Below are 25916 nucleotides of genomic sequence, written 5' to 3'. Positions count from 1 at the left end.
CTCGCATGGGTGGAGGCCAGCTACCCGAGAAGAAGACCTTATATGTGTAACCACACAGCATAACGAATAAAAAGTACAGTGCCCTACCTTTAGTCTTCAGTTACCTCCTCTGTACAACAAACTATGAGGCATCTATAAAACTCATCTTTTCAAAGACAATGCTGTGTTATTCAGTCAGTGTGCTCAATTGCTTCCCAGGTAGGGTGGAGCTTTGCAAGTACCTGTAGTAACATATAAATGTATATATTACCTACTGGCAGTCGCCAGTAGGAAGTTATAGTTAGGACTGTTTCTGTGGAAAAAGTGTGTATGTTTGGCACAGTATCACGAATCTTCACAAAATTTTCACATACCCACTCAGAGCCTCACACACCCACTCACAGATGCACTCAGACACTCACACACCCATTTAGAACCTCATGCACCCATTCACAGTTCCACTCAGATCCTCACACACCCACTCACAGACCCACTCAGACACTGATACACCCACTCACAGACCCACTCAGACACTGATGCACCCACTCACACACCCACTCAGATGTCACACATCAACTCCCAGAATCACTCAGACCCTCACGCACCCACTCTCACACCAAGACACACTCATACCCAGAGACACTCTCTCCCACACCTATTCTCACAACCACAGAGACAGACCATTCGGCTGTGCATGGTGTGGGTTGGGTGGTTATGGGGGTTGGCTGCAGGGCCTGTCCTGGCCTGCACCATGCACGGCTAACCCTCATCATGCTCGGCCAAAAGCTGTGCACGGCGGTGGTTGGATTGATGTATAGTAGTTAAAATAACTTTACGTTAAAAAAACCTTTCGAAATTCACTGAAAAAAACAAAACTTACAGGGATGTTATAGTTAGGTTATGAATTTAATTGTACATAACCATAGAAATTCAGCAATTATAGTTAGAGTTACTTTAAGTAACTATAATTTGTGCCGAAAGTTAACTATATAAAATATAAATGAAACATTAGCAGTCAAATTATTGAAGAAATTACTGTGCATGGCAAGGGAGTGCGTTATAGTTACCTTTGGGCGCGAGTTATAGCTACTTGAAACTCTAAGTATAACTGATAAATTTCTATGGTTTTATACAAGTAAATTCAGGGCCTAACTATAACGTCACACACATTGCAGAATATTGTAGCAAACCACAGAGAGGTAAATGGATTGGTGAAGCATGCCTTCCAATAACTGACAGCTCTGTGCAGGCTGCAGTACCTCATAAAATGGGCCAGTCATTATGTATTTGCAGCTGTGTACCTTAGTCAGTGAAATTCGGGGGGTGGGTGGGAGGGACCCCAATTTCCCAACTCAAAACATTAAGGGGCATATTTATACTCTGTTTGTGCTGAATTTGTGTCATGTTTTTTAACGCAAATTTGGTGCAAACTTAACTCCATTATTTATATATTGACGCTAGACCCGTCTAGCGTCAAAATATAGGAGTTAACGTCATTTTTAGATGCGTGAACCCACCTTGCATCAATGAGATGCAAGGTAGGCGTTCCCGTCCAAAAATGACTCAAAGCCCCTAGCGCCTTATTTATCCTCCTGTGCAAAAAATGCAAAAAAGGTGCACAGGTGGGAGGCGGGCCTAAATAATGGCGCTAAGCCTACTTAGCGCAATTATTTAATGCCTGGGTCAGACCAGGCGTCCGGGGACCCATGGACCGATTTCCATGGTCAAATACCATGGAATGAGCCACAGGTGCCCACCCCAAGCCCCAGGAACACCCTCACCCACACCAGAGGTACACCAGAGGATGGGTGACCTCATCCCAGGTAAGTAGGGTAAGTATAGGTAAGTATTTTTTTTATATATTATCTAAGGGCCATTGGGGGCCCTGAAATGGGGCCCCCTGCATGACACTGGGTGCAATGGCCATGCCCAGGGACACTGGTCCCCTGTGCTGGCCACTGGGCAAGTCTCCTGTCTTATAAAAGACAGGAGTCATGTGGTATAGATGGTTTTGCTTCAGGAAATGACGCTAGGCTGGTTAACGGCATTCTTTTGCCTCTAACCAGCCTAGCGTAATTTTTTAAAGGCCAAACACCCTTTCCCTGTACCGCCAATCCCACCCAGCTAATGTAATTTGCCCTGACGCTAGCCCAACCTCAGCACCGGCTAGCGGTATTCCATAAAGTTGGCGCCCGGCTGCCGCTTGGAATGACACAAGCCGGCACTATACTTTTTGCTGCAAAACTGCGTTTGCGCAGTTTTGCGGCAAAAAGTATAAACAAGGGCCTTAGTGACCTACACAGTGGAGTCATGGAGTGTTTTCTTGAGGAACAGGGTTGGTACTAATTTGCATTATGAGGGTCTCTGTCTAGAGTGACACAATGAGCAAATTAAGATGGGTTGGAATGCTACCCTGAGTGATTGCCACTATTTGGAAAAATGTATCCCATCGCCTTTGGGTGTCTGGTTCCTGAGAACTTGAAACTCGTGTTGTTTTTCAAGCCTACTACTGACAAAAAATTAGTATATTTGCACCCATTCAATGAGTTCCTCTATGGGTGTAGATTTACTATATTTTTGGTAAACCAGTCATTATATACATTTGAGATCCTGATCTAAAAAATGAAAACGTTAAAACCTCTTATTGAAATAACAAGGAGGAAGACTTATACAGACATAGCAGAAGCAACCTAGGGCCTCAGGCCCAACTACAATCCAAGAATTCATTTATTGGGTGTAACAACCCAAAGACCCCCACTAGACTATACCTTTCCCCATCCCAACAGGCCCTGGTATTTCTCTCTGGTAACTTATAACTACGGTTAAATACAATATAACAGCCTGGAGTACCTGCCCTGGAATCATTTTTTTAAATGTATTTTCACTCCACACACTCTTCTTCATCTCTGCTAAAAGAAGCTTTGATGATAGAATTGTCAAATCGGTGCACAGGACTTTATGTTTCTAGTCCTTGCCTTTCACAAATCATTTTCTCAAGTGACTGACGGCCCCTAGTACTAAGCCAGAGTCGCAAATAGAGGAGCGTGCACAGGCAAATTAATAGGGCAAGCCAAGATCAGTCACAGGTCTGGCTTGGCTTTAAGAGTCTGTGCACAAGTAGAGCCATGAAAATGTTTGGTATGTATATTGTGCAACAAACATACAGTAAATATATGATACAATATTTTTTAAATTAAAAAAAGTATATTTATTTATCATGAAGAAGTGTTTCACCTCAGATTATACCTCTGCATAGACAGAAATGTATTAAAAGCAATAGCTTTTAGAAACATTCATGGCTAGCCTAGAACTACATTGCCATTAGTGAACTAAGAGAAATATCAGATGTCATGATAACCATAACTGTGGACTCGAGTCTTGATATGAATGAAGCAACATTACAGTCTATTAAATCAAATATAAGGGGAGCTTGTATATCACACATCCTGAACTCAAGTATTTAGAAGTGTGCTCACATAAGAACAAGCATTTGCAAACAATAGGTCTCGCATCAGCGAGAGTTAGAGCTGTTGGCGTTGTAAATGATAATGACAATCTCGCCTTTGAGACCTTATAACTATTTAGCCATGCAGCACATTAAACCTTTATCAGAAATAAACTATGTTAGTGCATTCCTTCATACACTTGGCATTAGACTGTAATGGTCCGAACAGCCCCCTACAAAGCACTGCATTAAAAATAGCATTTAGAAGAAACATGGTCATGTAACCATATAGTCAGACCCGAGAGGGCATAATCACATGAAAAAAGAATGACAAAGAACACTGCAGTGTAACCATATAATCAGCGACTTGAGGCCATTGTGTATCTTTTTAAATAGCATTTAACTGCAGAGTCAGCGGCACAAGGGTGCAGTGCCCCAGGTCATGGCTAGATGTCCCTGTAGAGTCAACAGCAGAAGATGCAGTGCCACTGGTGTGGCCAGATGTTCCTGTGGAGCCAAAAGCACTCAGAGTACAGCGTCACAGATCGCTGACAGCGGAGGAGGCTTAATAAAGGCCTGAGAGCTCCTAACTGGGTGGGGGCCTCAAGTGTCATTATGCCACTGCTGGAGATATCCCAGGTCTGAAGCAGCACATGCCTTTTGCCTAAGATCAAGTGTAGCCTTGGAGTTAGTAGTGCCTAGGGGCAGTTATCATCTTTCAGCCTCTGGAGAGCATAATGTATTACACATTTGCAAGCCTAGCAGGGCTGTCAAATATTATTATAAACAAGGCCCTTGTAACACAAACTCCTCTCAGCTATCAAAACAAAAGTTCCAGCTATAAGAGAGTTGAAATATTCATTGACTGGTGGAAGTGGTTATGATTCTGGGCCCCCCTCTAACCTAGTGTGACCCAGAGGATGGCCTGGACATCACATCGTTCTGAATGTTTTGGTGGTGGTCCTATTGTCCTAGGACCACCACAGGCTGATTTATGTGCAAAAATGTATTGTAAAAAGAATGGCGTGCAAAGTCCACTGTGCAAGGAGACACGCTGTTGAGGATTCAATACCTGGGTCCATTTCATGCTACATAAAGCCACAATAAAATGTACAAAACACTCACACACATAAGACCCAACTACATGTATTTACTGATTATGTAAAGTAAGGAACAAGTGAAGGGCAAATGTGGAAATCGATCCACACGCGCGAACACAAGTGCTTGCTGACAAACATGAGTGGCTGGAAACAATTTTTAAAAAAGTCAGTCCAAACAACAGCAAAACAATGCTGGCGTAATTAAACTGTGCTTGCCTTTGCTCTTCAGCCAAGAACAGGAAGTGACGTATTGGCTGCCAAACCAGTTAGGAGGCAGGAAAGAAGAGCGACACTGCCTTCAACCTATGGTAAGCAGCAGGCAGTGGCAGGCTGAAGCAAAGTCCTTTACTCCTACCAACAGGTCTTGCAGACAGCTCATACGCACTGTCTATGCTCAACCTTAAAAGGAGGCTCTTTGAAGTATAATATGTGCCTAGAGTCGCAGTTTGGGCAAGCAGTGAAGCCACTGAAATTCAACCACCAGATGGGTCTCTCTCTCTCTCTCCCTCTCTCTCTCTTTGGCTCCCATTTATATAAAAGGTCACTATTTTGATTTTCATTCTTGGCTCACAATGAGAAAAACAGAGATAGAGATAGTAGACCCAGACCTGACCCAGGCCAAACTACCAAGCCAAGAATGCATTTATTTGGGGGGTGTCACACCCCAAACACAACTTGGAAGCTATGCACCAGTGTACTTGAGCAGTAACGCCCACTCAAAGGACTGTCCTGCTCACCTTCTATCATATTCAGGGAGAGGGTGAGCTGTAGTTTTCAGAAAGCACATATATGCATAAAGGGGTTTCTTGTCATCAACAGAAGCTTGAGAAGCTTCAATGCGCTCCCCCAACACTCCTAGTTCCACTCCACCTGCTGCTGCCATCACGCCTCACCAGTCGTAGCCATTCACACTGATCCTAGTCCTCCACCACAAAGAAAAGCCAATTCTTTTCAAAACAGCAAACAAGGCTACAACAGAAACATCAGTCTTTTTGGTTCTGCCTAGAGCAGCTTTAGCTGTGTGCCAGATCTTATTTCAGCAACACAATAAACATGCAAAATGGTTCATTTGGATCATCCCCTTCAGCCATGGTTGAAGAAAATATCATTCACATTTTTGGTCAGGCAAGAGGAGTATTTTAGTCAGATAATTTGCTAGACTATTAGCAGTGTTGACTATCTACGTAAGGAGTGTTCCCCATTGCAGTGCATGGTCGGTTAAGTAGTGTCGCTGTACTGAAGTTGCACTATCTGTGATTTTGCACCCAAAAACAATTTTGCACCTAAATGTTTTTTGCTACTAAATGTGATCTGAGCTCCTAAGAGTTTCCCTGCTCCTGCTGATGTTGCACCAATGGTGAATTTGCAAGGTAACTTGATTATGTACTAAGATGTGATTTTGTTCCAAAATGTTATAGCACAATGCACATTATTTTACACCAAATGTGCTTTTACACTGAAAAGTGATTTATACTTGAAGGTGAACTGTGTTCATAAAATATTTGATACATACCTCTTACACCTATTGCGGCATCCCACTACCACAGACTCTCTGTATTTATTGAGTCCAGCTGGGTTGGGTTTTTGCGCAGTGGTAGAATTGACAAATATATGAGGTGCACATGAAAATAGAATAATTGTGAAAAACTGGTAAGCATTTACAAATAACCAGATCTTTAAAGCTTTGTGGAAATCCAGGAGATTGGTTTAAGAACATAACATTGGTGGAAGATCGTAACTTTAGTGTGTTCAAAGCTCTGAAAGATGGCACTGAGAATGCTTGCCACCTATGGCCTTGCACCTTCCTTAAAGTATTACCATGAGCATTTGATTACCAGATCTTAAGGAGCATAGTTACAAGAAATTGGTGCATCAGCAATGATGCTGCAGTTTTCTTACATCACCCCTGCCCCACCTAACGACACCATGGGTGTGCTATCTTTACAATACTGCGCACCATAGCTGTCGTTAGGCCAATAACATCAACATTTATTATGCTATTGTTGCGGTTAACCCCACTAGCATAAAAAAAAATGACACTAGTGCAGCAAAGTGCATGGAGGCCCATTGATTTCAATGGGTGTGTCATTTTAACACCTGCTCTTAGCAGGCGTTAAAAATGATGGAAAAAATGGGCAGTGAATTCTTGTAGATTTCACTGCGCTATTTTTTTTGGACTCCTGGAGCCGGAACTCCCCCCTTGCATTCATTATGCCTGATGCAGGTTGTGAAGGGGTTGGTTAGTTTTCACCTAAAAGTGCTTCAACACTCTTGTTGCTGTTGTGCCACAAGTTATTTTGCTCATGAATGGGATTTGGTGCCTGCAGGTGACTATGCACCTGTTAGTAATTTCGCACTTAAATGTGTTTTACGACTAAAGGGGACTTTGCACATCAATGATTTTTGCACCTAAAGGTTTTCCACACTCATGCTGCTGTTGTGACCAAGGCGATTTTGTACCTCAATATGCTATCAGAGTGGACTGGAATTCTCCTTTTTTACACAAAAGAACTTACTCTCCTTAACTAATATGATATTCTTTTTCTTCTCAAAGAAAACAAAAGACATTCTGGGACAAGCTTATGGCCTCAGCTTACCATGATCTGAAAAGAGACGTATACATCACCTTATAGATATGGAAATGGGAAAGTCATGATCCAATCCGCAAATACCAACCTCCAGATCTTCACCACTTTGTTTGATATGCAGAAGGTCCTAAACGTTTCTAGCATAGCTCGTGAGGTTAACAGTGATATTTTGAATATCATCTTTATTTTTTATAAACATCTTTGTTGATTTATTATTAGAACATCTTAATAACAGGTAATGTTTACACCTTGGCATGTACTCACTGTCTTCACACCAGACAACGTGTTGATAAAACATTCTCTTAAATCCCCCACGAACCTTTGCACTGAGTTGAATATCATCTTTACTGATACCATTATTCTTTCTACTAGCTCATTTTCCACCAGTTCCCCATCTTCACAGTATACCAAACATACCCCTCCGGGAACATACTGCTAGCATAAGTCAAGGTAGTTGGGACCTTTATTTGGAACAAAGCTAATCTACCTTTGGCAAAGACCAAACTATTGTCAATGATTAAACTTACAGTCTTCCTGGTAGCTATTACCACCCTTCAATATGTCTGCCTATTTAAGGTGCACCGTCTAATAACTTTTTTTTCAGTCTATCACTGCCAGGAAAAACCTAGCGAAGAGGAACAGAAAGAAAATAATAACTCTTGCTTTGGGAGTTTGTTTTTGAAAAACATTTTTTTTTAAAAAGTTTAGTGAATGACCGTCAAAACCAACCACAACCATTCTCCAAACTATTAGCACACTAAAAGGAACTGCCATACCAGCGTTTCCTTTCAACATACAGAGATGACCACTGGGCCAACGGTCATCTCTAAATTTAACAGATGGAAGTCCTTCAGGGTGATGGATGTAATATCCTTTGCCAGCCTGACAGACAAAGTACTCTCCATCAAACTGTAAATCAGGCACAAAGTCTTCAAATCACCCTCTCCCTTTCTCCAACAAACACTCTCCTTCAACTAACTGCTCTGGTGCACCCATTACAACTCACTCCGCACACATACTCTTGAAGAGGCCAACACGTACACTAACTGCAACAACAATCAAAGCAGAGAAGGACATGAAGAAGCAGCTAAGTTTGTTGAATAAATGCACACATTATCTACTATAAAAATGAGGTTACCCTTTATTGAGAAGTGTGTGTTTAGAGCTTATCCTGCAAATGTTTAAGAAAATACATTGAATGATTTAAATACAATTGCCACAGTCCCATACTGTTAAGCACTAGGGGCCAGATGTAGCAACCCTTTTACACTGTGCAATCTGTGTCATGAATTCCTACATTAATTGCCCTGAGATAGCCTAGTCTTGGAGACTCTACAAGGACTGTATCCCCTTCCTAGTTCATCTCTATCCATTCCCTCCCCACCACCAAAGCATAACTTTCGCTCCAGTAAGAAAATTGCTTAGAGGGAGAAACAGTTAAAGTACATAAACTTTCTTGCTAACAAAACCTAAGACTATTGTATGTACTGTGAAAATAATAATGGAGGAAGGTGGTCAGGGAGCATTATTAAAGAATATATATTTAAGGTTTCATTCAATTGTACAGGCTACATTTTGCCTTAACATAGAGACTGTATGTCAGAGTTAGGGGGGTTAGCTCATATATTTGATGAGCGAAGGTCACAAGTATCCTTTGTAAGCAGTTGCCTCTCGGGCACAAAGATGGTTCAGAGACATCTTGGTATTGGAAGAAGTGAATCTTAATGACATAATGAGGCTACAAAGAATGGTAATCTACCAAATGTTATCCAGGCTCAATCCCCGTGCTCTGAGGGAATATTATATCATTCATGTGAATCTGCTGTTCATACATTGCTGAAGAGCAAAACAATATGTTTATTAAATCCATATAAACTCCACTTTCTCGCCTTCGAATGTCTAATTAATTTACTGTGGCTTGTTCAGTAGAATGAATGTACAATATGTATAATAATAATTAAATTACCTGTTCAGTAGACACTGCTGAGCAATATTAAGGGGTTCCACACAGCTCTCCAGTGCTTTTTCCAGTCTGACCTTATAACTCAGTAAAATCTCTATTTCAGTAACTGTATCATCTAACTTTTTGTCTAGTTCGCTCTTCCAATATCTGATTTCTTCAAGTCTCTGCTCTGTAATAGAAAGAAATTACAAATCAATTAAAAAATAGATATTTTAGAAAATATTTCATTATTGTACACCTCTGCCTGATAGTTATTAAAGAGTGGGCACTGTTAATGGGTCATTCCTTTGCTTATGTTTAATATGTTTTCCTTACTCTTCTTTGAGGATTAACATGCTTTAAAAATATATACTTGGAAATGATTCTTATTTGTATTTTCAGTTAGTCATTCAGAAAATCCTCAACATCAATGACCATGATAATTCTTCCTGAGCCTCGAACATTTTCAAACTTCTATAAAAAAATCATTTTAATTGCTTTTGCTTTAAAACCAAAAAAAAACTAAATATATTTGATTTTCTCTGCACACACTCAGTTCTACTTGAAGCGCTTGGATTTTATAAAGTAATGTGGGATAGGCAGGCGGGTCATTATTCATGATCATTCCCATGATACAAAAATACAATTAGAGGTAAGAAAATTGTCTTTTTTCAACATGGATCGCCGTAATATGATGACAGGATACCAAGCAATACAATGAGGGGTACCATACAAATTACTCAAACCAAAAAATAACAGAACAGGCGCTTAAGGGTCGCTAGCCTCACAAAATAATTTATTTCAGCAGTACAATAATGTTAGCTGAGAATATGTACTGACCTCCATGGAGTAGCACAGCATATCTCAGCAAAGGAAATGTTACCTATCAATGCTAGCTGGACAACTTTTCCCTCAGTATAATGAACGTTAGGCCTCGTTAGAAAATGTCCATGTTTCTATTATGATAAGATAGTTTTCTGCTAAATAAGTATCTTTCCAGTTATTGTTTGCCTGGTACAATTATCCTTTCACCAGAAACTGGAAAAGAAAGAAAAAGATGCTTGCACTGCTTTATACCATGAGCTTTCTCAAAGTAGTATCGTAAAGACCTTTTAACACCTACTGTATCAAGCCATTGTTCTCCTGGGCATTTGGATTGGCATAACCTTCCACCAACCAAACAGAGAACTTTGATCATCCACCCTCGCCCAGGCCCAAGTCCCCCTCATCGGCCACGAGCGACTCAGAAGGCGAGCCTTCTCCTACCTCGCCGCCAAGTCCTGGAACGACCTCCCCTTTCACCTACGCACATCCCCCTTGCTATAAAACTTCAGAATGTAGCTCAAGACCTGGCTTTTAAACCGCCATCTCCCGCTGGGCCTGACCCGCAGCACCCCCACAGCACCTGGAGACACCCCCTAGCCCCACCACCCCCCCTCACGACAAGCCTGCCCTCAACAAGAACCACATGATTGATTGGTAAACACAGGAAAACGCACTGCCTGATTGAAATGGGAGTTTGACATCACATTTAGTAGAAAGGAAGCATGCACACATAAGAGAGCCTCATTCATAGGGCTATTCACTACAGCAAAGTCTTTTTGGCATGTACCTTCCTCATATTAAAGTTATCAAAAAGCCAGTTTCCAAGAAAACTATTTTAACTTACACGTATGTTTCTGTGCAATGTAGTGTCACTTTAATATGTACCCTGCTTCCTGCCTATTGGAAATGTTAGTCAATGTTCAATTAATGGACTATTTAAAAGGGTTCAAGCTCCTTCATCCTTTTCAATGGGGAACCAGACAACAGCACTCAACTGAGTTAGCTCTTCTTCCGGTTTCAGGCCTATAAATATCACTCTAAATAAAGGCAATCATTTTCCTTGATTTGTCAGCAGCATATGTCTCTGTATCACATGATATATCATTACAGTGTATTGCCGACATTGGTATCCAGGTTCATCTTTGGTTGTGGTTTCAATTTTTCTTGACAAACAGGAAGCAGGTGGCCGCGATTGATCACTTTCTCTCAGTGGGAAAAGTGTTGGAGGATGGGGCCCCTCGGGGCTCTTCCCTTTGCCTATTTTGTTCATGAATAAATGTCTTTGTTGGTTTATCTTAATAAATCCTTTGTAATCGCTATGACACCACACACAGATGATACTCAATTGAGTAAATCTTTGGATAAGAATTCCTTCAGTTCTGAATTACATTTTAAGAACTGTTTGATTCAAGTCCTCCGCTGGATGAACTGCTATCATCTTAAGTACAATACAGATAACAGACATTCTGTTTTTTTGGGAAAAAAAATAACGTATTCTCTGCGAGGGACTGATGGCCAGACGAACTCGCAAGCCCACCCCCTCCAGTGTCTGTGGCAAAGAATCTAGGGGTCAAATATGACAGTGATTTTCTATTCTAGCAGCAAATTATGACGGGGTCAGGAACCTGTTTTTATCCTCATTGGATCAAGTAAATGTTTTGAGTACCTCCCTCTTGTGGCTAGGAAGATGTTAGTGCATGCCTTAATTATCTCTCAAATTAATTATTGTAATAGTCTTTATTTTGGCATGTCTAAATAGCTAATGTAGGAAGCTGGCTCTGTTTATACTATATCAAAATGAGATATAGGCCCTCATTATGACTTTAGCGGTCTATAACATAGACCGCTGAAGTCCCGCCCGCCACATGATCGTCAGGGATGGCAGTCATCCGACCGCCATATTATGACTGCTGGTGGCTCTCCACCAGAATTTGGGCAGAGAGCCACCAGCATCCATAGTGGCAGTCGGCGGTGCAGTGGAGGCTGCTCCGCTTGCACCGCCACATCATCACAACACTGCCACACCTATTACAAGTTGGTAATTGGCGTGGCGGTGTTGTGGTGACTGGGCACTGACAGCGGAGCAGGTCCCAAGGATTCCGCCCCCTCGCGGACGACCACTGGGAAATGGTAAGTGCCCATCCGATAGGGGAGGGGGGTGATAAGTGGTGTGTGCGTTTGTGTGATTGGAGGGGGGTGGTGTTTGTGTGCGTGTATGTGTGTGATTGTGAGTGTCCGTGTGAGTGCATGAATGGATGCTGGGGTGGTGGGGAGGTGTGCGAGTGTATGTGTGTGTCTGTATGAGTGCATGAATGTGTGATTGCATGTGTGTGTGTGTGGTGCGTGCAGGCGTGGATGGGGTGGGGGGTTTCTAGGGGCTTAGGGGGGGCCGTGGCTGTGTGGGGGGGAGGGTGACGCATACTGGTGACAGGAATGTAAATGTAGGGTTCTTTTGGAGCCACTGTCCTCTGGAATTCTTGGTCCTTTTGGGTGCAGGGCAGTCCTCTGGAGTTGTTAAAGGTTGCTGGGCCCTTTGGACGTGTCGCTGTTCTTTTTGCAGGTTCTTTGACGCCGGAGACAGGTGGGTTGGGATAGGGCCAAAGCAGTTGTTATCTTCATTCTCTGCTTGGTTTTTCAGCTTAGCAGTCTTTCTTCTTCTTGTAGGTCACCAAGAATCTGGTGAGCTGGGTTCAAGGAGGCCCTTAAATGCTAGATTTAGGGAGTGGTTAGGGGTCAGAGGGCAGTAGCCAATGCCTAATGTCCCTGAGGGTGGCTACACCCTCATTGTGCCTACTCCCTTTGGGGAGGGGGGCCCATTCCTATCCCTATTGGCCCCGTCCCCCAAACCAAGATGGAGGACTCGGCAAGGAGAGGGTCACCTCAGCTCTGGACACCTTAGGGGTGGTCCTGGCTGGGCTGGTCACTCCATCCTCTTTTCCCTAATTTTCCCCCAGACTTGCTGCCAAAGTGGGGCTTTGTCCAGGGGGAGGCATCTCCACTAGCTGGAGTGCCATGTGGCACTGTCATCCGAGGCGTGAGCCCTTGAGGCTCACCACCAGATGTTACAGTTCCTGTAGGGGGAGGTGTGAAGCACCTCCACCCACGACAGGCTTTGTTTCTGACCACAGAGTGCACAAAGGCACTCCCCCCATGAGGTCAGAACCTCGTCTGAAAGTGGCAGGCTGGCACAGACCGGTCAGTCCTACACTAGAAGTTGGGCATCTCTAAGATGCCCTCTGTATGCATTTTTCAATAAATGTTTATTGTGTGGAGACGTTTGATACCAAACTTCCCAGAATTCAGTGAAGCCATTATAGTGCTGTGGAGTTCGTAATGACAGGCTCCCAGACCATATACTCACTATGGCTACATTGCACTTACAATGTCTAAGAATGGACTTAGACACAATAGGGTCATATTGCTCATGCAGCTCTGCCCTCACCTGTGTTATAGTGCACCCTACCTTAGGGCTGTAAGGCCTGCTAGAGGGGTGACTTACCTATGCCACAGGCAGTGGTTGGTGGGCATGACACCCTGAGAAGGGTATCATCGTGACTTTGCCTTTTTTGCCCAGCCAGCACACACAAGCTGCATGGACTGAGTGAGTTGTCTCCCAGGGTGGCATAATACATGCTGCCCTTAGGGACCTCCCCTGGCCACTGGGCCCTTGGTACCATGGGTACCTTTTACAAGGGACTTGACTGTGTGCCAGGGCTGTGCCAATTGTGGAAAAAAAAGTACAGTTTTTAGGGAAAGAACACTGGTGCTGTGGCCTGGTTAGCAGGGTCCCAGCACACTTTCAATCAAAGTTGCCATCAACACTAGGTAAAAGGTGTGGGGTAACCATGCCAACAGTGGCACTTTCCTACAGCTAATTAACAAATTGCAGTTTGTGCAAAATGCCGCCGCTTGACTGGGGCTTAAACTCCCTCGTATGAGTTGTACATCCAAGTGGCTTAGGGTACTTCATTGTCTACCAGTGCACAAATGGATCCTGTTTAAATCTTTGACAATAACTTGCAGAGCTTTCCATCAAAGTGGTTAACACACCGAAAATCCTGAGACCTACCAATACCAAACTCTTACAAATTTTCAAATTCCGATTAAGCAGCAGAAGTGGACGATCTTTTTCTGTTCTAGGAGAAAATTCTTGGAATCAGCTCCCTTTTTCTCTAAGACAAATGGAAAATGAGGCAACGTTCCAAAAACCTCAGACTTGGTTATTATCTTTACCGTAGGTGTTCCTCTCTTCGGTGTTCACAGGATAGCATTTACTCCCTAAGGACGGGCACGAGAATGTCCCAATTGCAGTAATAGTGCGCTTAACAAACACCTATTTCATTTAAAATCATTTGTCATATTCAGTAGGGACCAAACTTCTGACTTAAGGAAATATATTATGAAAAAACTCTTCAAGAATTATTTAATCTAAGGAGTGAAAGAAATGAACTCTGGAAAGATTTGTCTATATCTAGTAATAATAATAGCAATTTAAGGAACACAAGTGTGAATATTGGCACATCCACAGGTTATAACTCTTATAGATGCACCACCTGCAGAATGGATCCCAAATGAAGGCATGGCATTCGTATGAAGTATCTTCATTTTTGTCAGCATCTTTATATGCTTTAGCTGCAGATCTAGATATTCTTTCTGCAGGACATCAGGAGGCAGGCTGTCAATTTCAACAAAATTAAATTGTGCTCATAAATCGTGCCTTTCAGACTAGAAGGTAGCTACTGTCAGTTTACAAACCTCCAAAGGGGCTTGTTTGACAATTGCGGAAAATCCATTTAGAACTGTTCGTGAAGCCGTCATAAGTATGTTGGAATTAAACATATTTCTTGAGCTCTTGAATCATACTAGAAATCATGATAATTGGAATCAATGTCTAACCAGGATATCAAAAGAACATATACTACTCGTGATAACCCAGTTCTGATGTGGGAAACATCACCTCCTGGAAAATCGTATGCTCACTAAACACCCAATTGTGTTCTTTCACACTGGCCTTTTTAAAGTGGGTGTTTTGATACTCCACGGAGGTTAATCACTGTTCCAGCCAAAACCCGTCTTCAGAGCCCAGTGCCACAGAGTTTGAGCTTCCCTAGCAGAAGGTGCACTCCTGGCCCTCCTATCCTGAATTATACACAAGAAGGCCTCCAGAGCAAGGTGTACTGCTCCAAATTCCAACATGTTTATAGGGAGAGTTCTAAGATGCAGAACATGGACCTTGCCCTGCTGCTTTCCCAGATGAGGTCCCCAACCCCGAATAAATGTATTTGAAATGATCACTAGATCACGTATGCCATTTATGTCATACACTCTACTAACCCATCAGCACAGGGTGCACCGTGCCCTTCATGTAATGCCACAATGCTGTTGTAAAAAACTGAAACTTGATGGCACTGACTTTCAAGACAATTTTGCAGCAATATCATTTGCAACTCGACCTTTGAAGCTAAAATAATGCAGAACACCAGGACCTAGATTCTCAAAGGTTTAGCATTACTCTTTTAATGCTAAACTGATGCTAAACTTTTTTTCGGGATTCACAAACCAATGCAACTTGGTTTGCACTGGTTTGTGTGACAGTAATGCAAAGCAATGTGAAACACTGCTTTGCATTACTTTGCATCGAGGGGGCATTACATGGATGGTACATGGGCTACCACCTATGTTTGCTGATACTAACCTCTATTCAGAAACATCAAAAGAAAGGGTTTAACGTTAAAAAATTAAAGGCTGCTGAACCGTAGGTGTTAAATGGAGAAACTTTTTTATTTCTTCCTGCTTTTCTGACTTTGCCTATATGGTGCACTGTACAGCACACATACAAAGTAGGAAAAGCATTTTCACTTGTCTAGGCTATGCTAAACTCATGCACACAACCTAGAACTATGGCGCTAAGGCGTGTGGATGGGGCACAACAGCTGAAATCAGCACCAGTACTAGGGAGCGGGGAGGAGAGAGCCATATCTCTGTGCATATGGAACTCCCCTGCTCCATCCCTGTCATGCAATGCAGCACACCAACTTTGTGTGCTGCGTTAAATTGCCTGGCACCTCTCAGAATCCGGCCCAGCTCTCCCTACAGAGACTGCATCGTTCCTGCTGTAGGATACTGCCTAAAGCAAATCTTTGGAATCAGGTAAGGAAACCATTCTCTAAAAGAAACATTTCAGCGTCCATGTCTAGGGTGGATGCACTGTAAACACAGGTATGCTGCCCTTCTATACTTCTATATATAGTTGAGTTTTATTAGTCCAACTATCTGCTCTGATAAATTAATTTTGGACACTTGTTTCTTGGTTTAACCAACCATTGGTTTTATTTCAGTGAGTTTACAAAGTATGGATCATTTTATAATATATTACAATGTTTATTTCAGTAAAACAAATTCATAATGAAAGGAATAATCAATTTCAAGTGTTGATCTTGTCTTTCCTACTGAGTCTTGGGTGCCTGTTACTGGATTACAGTCTCAATGCATCTCTGTGCCTTATCCATACATCTCTGTGCTGTATCAACTGTTTCACTGGGATATCCATGTACTGGAGAATTTATACAAGTTTTAAATATATTTTAATGGTAAGTGATCAGTTTTTATTTTACTTAATCATAGCAGTTGTTGTAAGGAAATGCCTCTTTTTATATGGCCACCCCCACGTTTTTCGACTGATGCTTCTGGTTTTTCGATTCTGAGAGTGCACTGAGGCCTGCTAACCAGATGTCAATGACAGTCCCATGATCCTTAAGTGTATGTCGAATTGGCTGTACCTTATTGGAAATGGCTAACTTACCTGTAAGTCCCTGGTATATGGTACCCTGGTACCCAAGGCATGCCAGTTAGAGGGGTACCCCGGGGATTGCAGCATTATTTGTGCCACCCTGGAGGTCGAATCCCTCTGTCTGCCATTGCAGTCTGGAAGAGCAGTCATACAATTGCCATTAAAAGCAATGGCAAAGCCAGTACATCAGCCCTATACATCTCTGCAATTCACCCCTCTACCTGCCCTACTGAATCGTTGGACAGGGTGCAACATATGATACAGGCAGGACATGCAGTTTACATATCCCGACAGTAAATACGCAGAAACACAGTTTTTAATGTGGAAAGATGGGGCCACCCTGTTGGCATGCTATCCTAACTCCTGAACTCCAAGGTATAAAACAACTCGGTACATTAAGCCTGACTTGTATCTCAGGTCAAAAGTAATGTAACTTGTTGCAGTACGCACTTTTTAACAAAACTGCCACTTTTTTGCCTTTAAAAGTTCTGTGACTTCGTGGAAACACATGAAGCCTGTTCCACGAGACAGCTTTCTGCCCTCTCGTACAGATATGCTAATGACTCTCGGGAAGGAGAACAATGAGGGGTTGCAGGGCAGGGAGGTGTTACCTTCCTCCTGCAGGAAGCCACTTAGGTGTTATCCACAAAAGGCAGGCTTCAAAGGGGTAACTGCTTTTGAAGGGCATAGGTGTCACACTAGGGAGGAGGACATCCCCATTGTTTGGCCAGACAGGCTTGCACGAGGAACACAGAGGGGAAAACAGATGCCAAACCGGTTTCCCCAGGGGCATGTAGCCCTGAGATGGCCACAGCCCAGGGGTGGGTTAGGGAGGTCTGTACACCGAGAGACAGGCCTCGGTATCTCGGGTGAGGGGTTCATCCTGGGATAGCCAAATGCCACACTCCACAGGAAGTGGTCAAAAGATAGGCGGGAACCTGGTAGCCCATTGGCCATGAACCACATCCTGTACTGAGGGCATTTTCGGAGCATAAGAGGGACACCACTGGTAGTCAGACTTCACATCTCAACCAACCTTGAAAAAGGACTGCCCTGCGACAGCGAGGAACCAGCGAGGAGAGGCTGTACTGTCCTGTTGCACCATGTGGATAGCCATGACAGGGACTATGCCTGCTGTGTCTTGCTCAAGGAAAAGCTGTGTCCAGAGCTCAGTCTAGTCAAGAGCCTCCAAGTGCCAGTAAACTGGCCTCCTGTTTGCAGCACAGGGACACCACAGCTGAAGAAGCCTGCTGGGGCACGTTGGTAGCCCAAAGTCTTCATGTCGCTACCACAGCCACCATGCAGCACCAAAGACCAAGACAGAATGCACAAGTTGCACCCGAGATCACTGAGCCAAGGAATGCTATTGGAGAGCAGCTGGGATCTGCAGAAGGTGAGTTATCGACTCAGAAAGGATTGGTCTTTGACTGCGACAATGTGCAACTAGTATTCCAGTGGTGACTGGACTTCAACCATAACAAAGAGGACCTCATGGGGAGCTGACTTCACAACCAGGTCCCCTGCATCTTTGTGAACCGAGGAAGACCCATGTTGATCAAATTACATCCATAGCATTTTTAGAGCATCTTTAGCATCAATCATCACTTGCATCAAGACCACTCCATAGGAATCCATTACAGCACAGATAAAGCTTCTGGGACTGCTGGCGGACTGCTTCTCCTGTGAATGTAACTTTTCTTGAGAATCTTGTTAGGTAACCTGACTAGCTCCCTGCTGAAGTTGGTCGCCCCAAGTACTTCTACATGACCACATTTGCCCTTATCCAGGTTTCTTTGAAACTGCTTTGATTTATTATTGCTTCTAAAATTGATATCTCCGGATCCCTCCAGTGGATTCTTTCTGTTCAAGTGTCCAAATTCTTTTAACAATACAGTCCATTTTTATAAATTGTTGTGTCGATTTGTTCTTCAGTTGCTTTGGTGCTGTAGGAGGATGGCCTGGTTTGTAGTGGGTACCAAGGGGTACTTACACTCTGTACCAGGTCCAGTTATCCCTTATTAGTGTAGAAGAGGTGTTTCTAGCAGCTTAGGCTGATAGAAGGTAGCTATAGCAGAGCAGCTTAGGCTGAACTAGGAGACATGCAAAGCTCCTACTATACCACTAGTGTCATATGCACAATATCATAAGAAAACACAATACACAGATATACAAAAAATAAAGGTACTTTATTTTTATGACAATATGCCAAAAGTATCTCAGTGAGTACCCTCAGTATGAGGATGCCAAATATACACAAGATATATGTACACAATACCAAAAATATGCAGTAATAGCAAAAGGAAGTAATGCAAGCAGTGTAAAGTTACAATAGATTGCAATAGGAGCACATAAGTATAGGGGCAACACAAACCATATACTCCAAATGTGGAATGCGAACCACGAATGGACCCCAAACCTATGTGAGGTTGTAGAGGGTCGCTGGGACTGTAGGAAATCAGTGAGGGTTAGAAAAATAGCCCACCCCAAGACCCTGAAAAGTAGGTGTAAAGTGCACCTATAACCCCCAGAGAGCACAGAAGTCGTGATAGGGGGTTTCTGCAAGGAAGACCAACACCACCAAAGCAACCAAAGTGGATTTCCGGACCTGAGTACCTGTGAAACAAGGGGACCAAGTCCAAGAGTTGCTACAATGTCGAGAGAGGGCAGATGCTCAGGAAATGCCAGCTGAGGGTGCAAAGAAGCTGCCACCGGATGGTAGAAGCTGTGGATTCTGCAAGAACGAAGAGGGCTAGAAACTCCTCTTTGGAGTATGGATGTCCCACGTCCTGAAGAAGCTTGAGGAGGTGTTCCCACGCAGAAAGACCGCAAACAAGCCTTGCTAGCTGCAAGGGTCGCGGTTAGGGTTTTTGGATGCTGCTGTGGCCCAGGAGGGACCAGGATGTCGCCACTTGGATGAGGAGACAGAGGGGGCACCCAGCAAGTCAGGGAGCCCTCACAGAAGCAGGCAGCACCCGCAGAAGTACCGGAACAGGCACTTGGAAGAAGAGTGAACCGGAGTCCATCCGAAGTCAGAAAAGGGAATGCCACGACGCTGGAGGACAACTCAGAAGGTTGTGCACTGCAGGTTAGAGTGTCGAGGACCCAGGCTTGGCCGTGCACGAAGGAAATCCTGGAAGAGTGCACAGGAGCCGGAGCAGCTGCAAATCACGTGGTACCCAGCAATGCAGTCTAGCGTGGGGAGGCAAGGACTTACCTCCACCAAACTTGGACTGCAGAGTCACTGGACTGTGGGAGTCACTTGGACAGAGTTGCTGAGTTCCAGGGACCACGCTCGTCGTGCTGAGAGGGGACCCAGAGGACCGGTGATGCAGTCTTTTGTTGCCTGCAGTTGCAGGGGGAGGATTCCGTCGTCCCACGGGAGATTTCTTCAGAGCTCCTGGGGCAAGAAGGAGGCAGGCTACCCCCAGAGCATGCACCACCAGGAAACAGTCGAGAAGGCGGCAGGATCAGCGATATAAGGTTGCAGTAGTCGTCTTTGCTACTTTGTTTTGGTTCTGCAGGCGTCCTGCAGTCAATCCTTTGGCAGAAGGTGAAGAGAGAGATGCAGAGGAACTCTGGTGAGCTCTTGCATTCGGTATCCGAAGAATTCCCCAAAGCAGAGACCCTAAGGCCCTCATCCTGACCTTGGCGGGCGGCAGAGGCCGCCCGCCAAAGTCCCGCCGTCAGGTTACCGTTCCGCGGTCGAAAGACCGCGGCGGTAATTCTGACATTCCCGCTGGGCTGGCGGGCGGCCGCCTTCAGGCCGCCCGCCAGCCCAGCGGGAAAGAGGCTTCCACGATGAAGCCGGCTCGGAATCGAGCCGGCGGAGTGGAAGCTGTGCGACGGGTGCAGTTGCACCCGTCGCGTATTTCACTGTCTGCGCAGCAGACAGTGAAATACATTTAGGGGCCCTCTTACGGGGGCCCCTGCAGTGCCCATGCCAGTGGCATGGGCACTGCAGGGGCCCCCAGGGGCCCCGCGACCCCCCCTACCGCCATCCGGTTCCCGGCGGGCGGACCGCCGGGAACTGGATGGCGGTAGGGGGGGTCGGAATCCCCTCGGCGGCGCAGCAAGCTGCGCCGCCTTGGAGGATTCCAAGGGGCAGCGGAAAACCGGCGGGAGACCGCCGGTTTTCCTGCACTGACCGCGGCCAAAGCGCCGCGGTCAGAATGCCCTGCGGGGCACCGCCGGTCTGTCGGCGGTGCTCCCGCCGACCCTGGCCCCGGCGGTCTAAGACCGCCGGGGTTAGAATCACCCCCTAAGTAGCCATAAAAGGAGGTTTGGCTACCTAGGAAGGAGGATAGGCTAGTAACACAGGTAAGAGCCTATTAGAAGGAGTCTCTGACGTCACCTGCTGGCCCTGGCCACTCAGAGCAGTCCAGTGTGCCAGCACACCTCTGAATCCAAGATGGCAGAGTTCTGGGGCACGCTGGAGGAGCTCTGGGCACCTCCCCTGGGAGGTGCAGGTCAGGGGAGTGGTCACTCCCCTTCCCTTTGTCCAGTTTCGCGCCAGAGCAGGGCTGGTGGATCCCTGAACCGGTGTAGACTGGCTTATGCAGAGATGGGCACCATCTGTGCCCATCAAAGCATTTCCAGAGGCTGGGGGAGGCTATTCCTCCCCAGCCCTGACACCTTTTTCCAAAGGGAGAGGGTGTAACACCCTCTCTCTGAGGAAGTCCTTTGTTATGCCTTCCTGGGCCAGGCCTGGCTGGACCCCAGGAGGGCAGAAACCTGTCTGAGGGGTTGGCAGCAGCAGCAGCTGCAGTGAAACCCCGGGAAAGGCAGTTTGGCAGTACCCGGGTCTGTACTAGAGACTCAGGGGATCATGGAATTGTCTCCCCAATGCCAGAATGGCATTGGGGTGAGAATTCCATGATCTCAGACATGTTACATGGCCATGTTCGGAGTTACCATTGTGACGCAATACATAGGTAGTGACCTATGTATAGTGCACGCGTGTAATGGTGTCCCCGCACTCACAAAGTCCGGGGAATTTGCCCTGAACGATGTGAGGGCACCTTGGCTAGTGCCAGGGTGCCCACACACTAAGCAACTTAGCACCCAACCTTCAACAGGTGAAGGTTAGACATATAGGTGACTTATAAGTTACTTAAGTGCAGTGGTAAATGGCTGTGAAATAACGTGGACGTTATTTTACTCAGACTGCAGTGGCAGGCCTGTGTAAGAATTGTCAGAGCTCCCTATAGGTGGCAAAAGAAATGCTGCAGCCCATAGGGATCTCCTGGAACCCCAATACCCTGGGTACCTCAGTACCATATACTAGGGAATTATAAGGGTGTTCCAGTATGCCAATGTGAATTGGTGAAATTGGTCACTAGCCTGTTAGTGACAATTTAGAAAGCAGAGAGAGCATAATCACTGAGTTTCTGGTTAGCAGAGCCTCAGTGAGACAGTTAGTCATCACACGGGGAACACATACAGGGCACACTTATGAGCACTGGGGCCCTGGCTGGCAGGGTCCCAGTGACACATACACTAAAACAACATATATACAGTGAAATATGGGGGTAACATGCCAGACAAGATGGTACTTTCCTATAGGTGCTGTTTAAATGCTTTACACTGTGCTCTGTGTAATCTTTGCTGACCATTGCCACAACTACCCAGAGTTGAGCTGAAGGCTTGACAGATGAAATCTAAGGGTCTTAAAGGGGCTGGTAAGTATACTAAAAGGTGAGGCTGCACAGCCACAGCATATAATACACCTCATGTCCTCACAGCTGGCCTCTAAGTTGGAATACTGCCTTAGGGTTGTTTTTAGACCTGGCATCCTTGGCGTGGTCTCCCCTGTCTTTTTAGGGTTGAGCGTACAAGCGGTCCGTCCCTGTTGTAATCTCTCTTTGGGCTTTTAACCACGCCCATGTCACGCCTTTTCACTTTCATTGGTTCGTGGGCTTGCCTTTTAAAATCTGCTTGATTTCATTAGTGAAAGTCATGGATACGTCATGCCTTTTCCGGTGTTTAGCCCTCCCCGAGCGCACCGGCCAGCTACTGAAAACATACGAGGCTCCATGTTTTCAGCCTGTTTTCTGCACTACTTTATCTTTGTATTTTCTATGCAGCGTGATCACGCTTGTTTTTTTTTGGTTTCAATTTGTGTGGCAAGAGAATTCTGGTTAGGAGTTTACAACGCTAATAGCTCTAACTCGAGAAAATGTGAGGCCTGTTGCATTGCAAATGCTTATTTGCCTCTGCTTCCCATGGTTTGACCGTGTGCTGGACTATGTTTTTGCTGTATTTGGTACTCTGGGCACTTTACAACTGCTGACCAGTGCTAAAGTGCAAGTGCTCCTGTGTAAATTGTATGTGTAATTGGCTTTTCCATGATTGGCATATTTGATTTGCAAGTAAGTCCCTAGTAAAGTGCACTAAAGGTTTCCAAGGCCTGTACATCAAATGCTACTAGTGAGCCTGCAGCACTGGTTGTGCCAACCACATGAGTAGCCCTGTAAACACGACTCAGACCTGCCACTGCAGTGTTTGTGTGAGCAGTTTTAAACTGCCAATTCAAGTGCACCCACTTGCCGGGCCCAAATCTTTACTTTTTATACATGTAAGGCACCCCCAAGGTAGGCCCTAGGTAGCCCCATGGGAAGGGTGCAGTGTATATTAAAGATGGAACATGTACTGATGTGTTTTACATGTCCTAATAGTGAAATACTGCCAAATTCGGTGTTCACTGTTGCAAGGCCTACCTCTCATGTAGGTTAACATGGGTGCTTCCTTTAAATAACTTTTAAGTGTGGTTTCCCTTTGGGAGCAGATAGAAATGTGGAGTTTGGTGTCTCTGAACTCACAATTTAAAAATACATGTTTTGGCAAAGTTGGTTTTTAAATTGTCAGTTTGAGAATGCCACTTTTAGAAAGTTGGCATTTTCTTGCTTAAACCATTCTGTGACTCTGCCTGTTTGTGGATTCTCTGTCTGGGTCAGATTGACAGTTGGGCTTTTTGGAAATCCCCTTTAGACAGTGAGACAAAGGGAGCTGGGATGTAGCCTGCATATCCTGATGAGATATCTGAGCTAGAGTGGAGGGAGGAGTGGTCACTTACACCTGAATGGGCTGTGCCTGTCCTCACACAATACAGTCTCCAACCCTCTGGTATGTGTCTGGGGCCAGACCTGGGCAAGGCAGGATCCTGTGAACAAGAGAGACTTTCCTTTGAAGTTTGCCTACTTCAAAGGCAGAACGGGGTATAAGTAGTGGACCCAAACCCCCAGATTGTTAGATTACTTCTGGAATCAAGCGGAACCTCTGCCAAGGAGAAGGGCTGGAGAGCTGGAGGAGGAGTACTGTCCCTTGGTCTGTGGCTGTGCTTTACTGGGTTGGCCTGCAGGTGCTGCTTCTGCCTGAAAGAGGACAAAGACTGGACTTTGTTGTGCATTCCTGTTTGAGAAGAATCTCCCAGGGCTTGAACTGAGCTTGCCTCCTGTTTTGAAATCTCAGGGCTGTTAGAAATGGGGTCTTTGGTTGACAGTCAGGTTACCCCTTGTTCGAACAAGGGCCCTCACTCTAGTCAGGGTAAAAGAGAATCACCCTCAGCTAACCTCTTATTACCTGGTGTGCGTCAAAAATAACCCTGCACGGGCGGGTGTGTGTTAAAAATAACTCAGCACGGTGGTACGTGAGTCAGAAATCCAGCCGCACGATGATACGAAATCCCCACAGCGCAGGTTGTGATCTCCTAGCCTCCGTCAGCGAAGCTGCGCGTTGTTTCTCCTGCTCCGTGCGTCGATTCTTCGGTCGCGTTTCCTGCGAGCGATGTTTTCTCAGCTGCAGAGCCGGTGGCACGTCGTTTTTTCAGCCGCAGATCGGAGTCACGTCAATCATTTCCCCCGCACTGCGCTCTGTGCGTGGATTTCCTTGTCTTTAGGCTGCCAGCTTCCCCTTTCAGCATCCCAGGAACTGGATGGGCACCACAGGGCAGAGTGGGAGTCTCTCCAGAGACTCCAGGTGCTGGCAGAGAGAAGTCTTATCTGTCCCTGAGACTTCAAACAACAGGAGGCAAGCTCTAGATCAAGCCCTTGGAGATTTCTTCTCAAGATGGAAGGCGCACAAAGTCCAGTCTTTGCCCTCTTACTCTGGCAGAAGCAGCAACTGCAGGATAGCTCCACAAAGCACAGTCACAGGCAGGGCAGCTCTACTTCCTCAGCTATTCAGCTCTTCTCCAGGCAGGGGTTCCTCTTGGTTCCAGAAGTGTTTCTAAAGTCTGTGGTTTGGGTGCCCTTCTTATACCGAATTTCTCCTTTGAAGTAGGCCTACTTCAAAGTAAAGTCTCTTGTGAATGTGAAATCCTGCCTTGCCCAGGCCAGACCCCAGACACTCACCAGGGGGTCGAAGACTGCATTGTGTGAGGACAGGCACAGCCCTTTCAGGTGTAAGTGACCACTCCTCCCCTCCCTCCAGCACAGATGGCTCATCAGGATACAAGGAATCCACGATGAGTCCAAAAATATTTCTGGTTCTTCTTTGTTGATAAGTGTTGAACAATATAATCTTCTTTGTTGCACACCCACAATCTTGTTAAAAACAAATAAGTCAGACTCCTTAAGATTCATCTCTGTAAATTCCCTTTCTGCTGTTTCTATGTGTTCTTTCAATTTAGCCAGCTTCTGTTCAGAATTCTTGATAATATTTGCATTCATTTCAATTTAATTTGATGAAATCAGAATGTTAAATGAAAGAATCCTTTACCCTTCCTTACAGTGCCACAGTAATAACATATACTTTCGTCTAAAAAGCATGTTATATTGTACGATAAACCCCACTGCACCCACACACTCTCACTAAAGACAAACCTGTTTTCACATGCAAAATAAGTAAAATATGATACTATGTACAAAAGCATCAGTGCATCTACATTTATTAAATATAAGATCAACATTTTTTAGAATTAAAATGTCTGAGGGCAACACAAAACCTAAATGTCTATCATACACTGATATATGAGGAGGATGTAATAAGATATGTCAAAAACTCAGCAAACAAAACAACCAATTATGTCCTAAACCTCAAACATATTCACATAATAACAATGCCCTCTGACAGTTAGAAATGATTCCCCAAATAACATTTATGATCAGTGGCAACATGGCTGCTTCTTCACACAATCATACAAACGTTACCACCTCATTAATCCTCTTACCAAGTCTTTGAGTTTATGTTATGATTGCAAGTGTATTATCTGGGTAGTTGAAGACAGCCCCTTGAATTGTAAGTTGCTATC

The 25916-nt window shown here is 44.9% G+C and overlaps 1 protein-coding gene across 1 annotated transcript in view; it reads right to left on the bottom strand.

The window, feature by feature from the left end:
• Positions 1–25916, bottom strand: part of TEKT1 (tektin 1) — a 221429-nt gene that overhangs the window by 138311 nt on the left and 57202 nt on the right. The window contains exon 3 of the mRNA XM_069226981.1: positions 9079–9244. Coding sequence (XP_069083082.1) covers positions 9079–9244 — 166 coding nt within the window. The remainder of the gene's footprint in view (positions 1–9078; positions 9245–25916) is intronic.

Source organism: Pleurodeles waltl, chromosome 3_2 (assembly GCF_031143425.1).
Source record: "Pleurodeles waltl isolate 20211129_DDA chromosome 3_2, aPleWal1.hap1.20221129, whole genome shotgun sequence".
In the NCBI taxonomy this organism is placed as follows: Eukaryota; Metazoa; Chordata; class Amphibia; order Caudata; family Salamandridae; genus Pleurodeles; species Pleurodeles waltl.
Note: the sequence above shows the minus strand (reverse complement) of the source record. Positions and strands in the feature narration are given on the sequence as shown.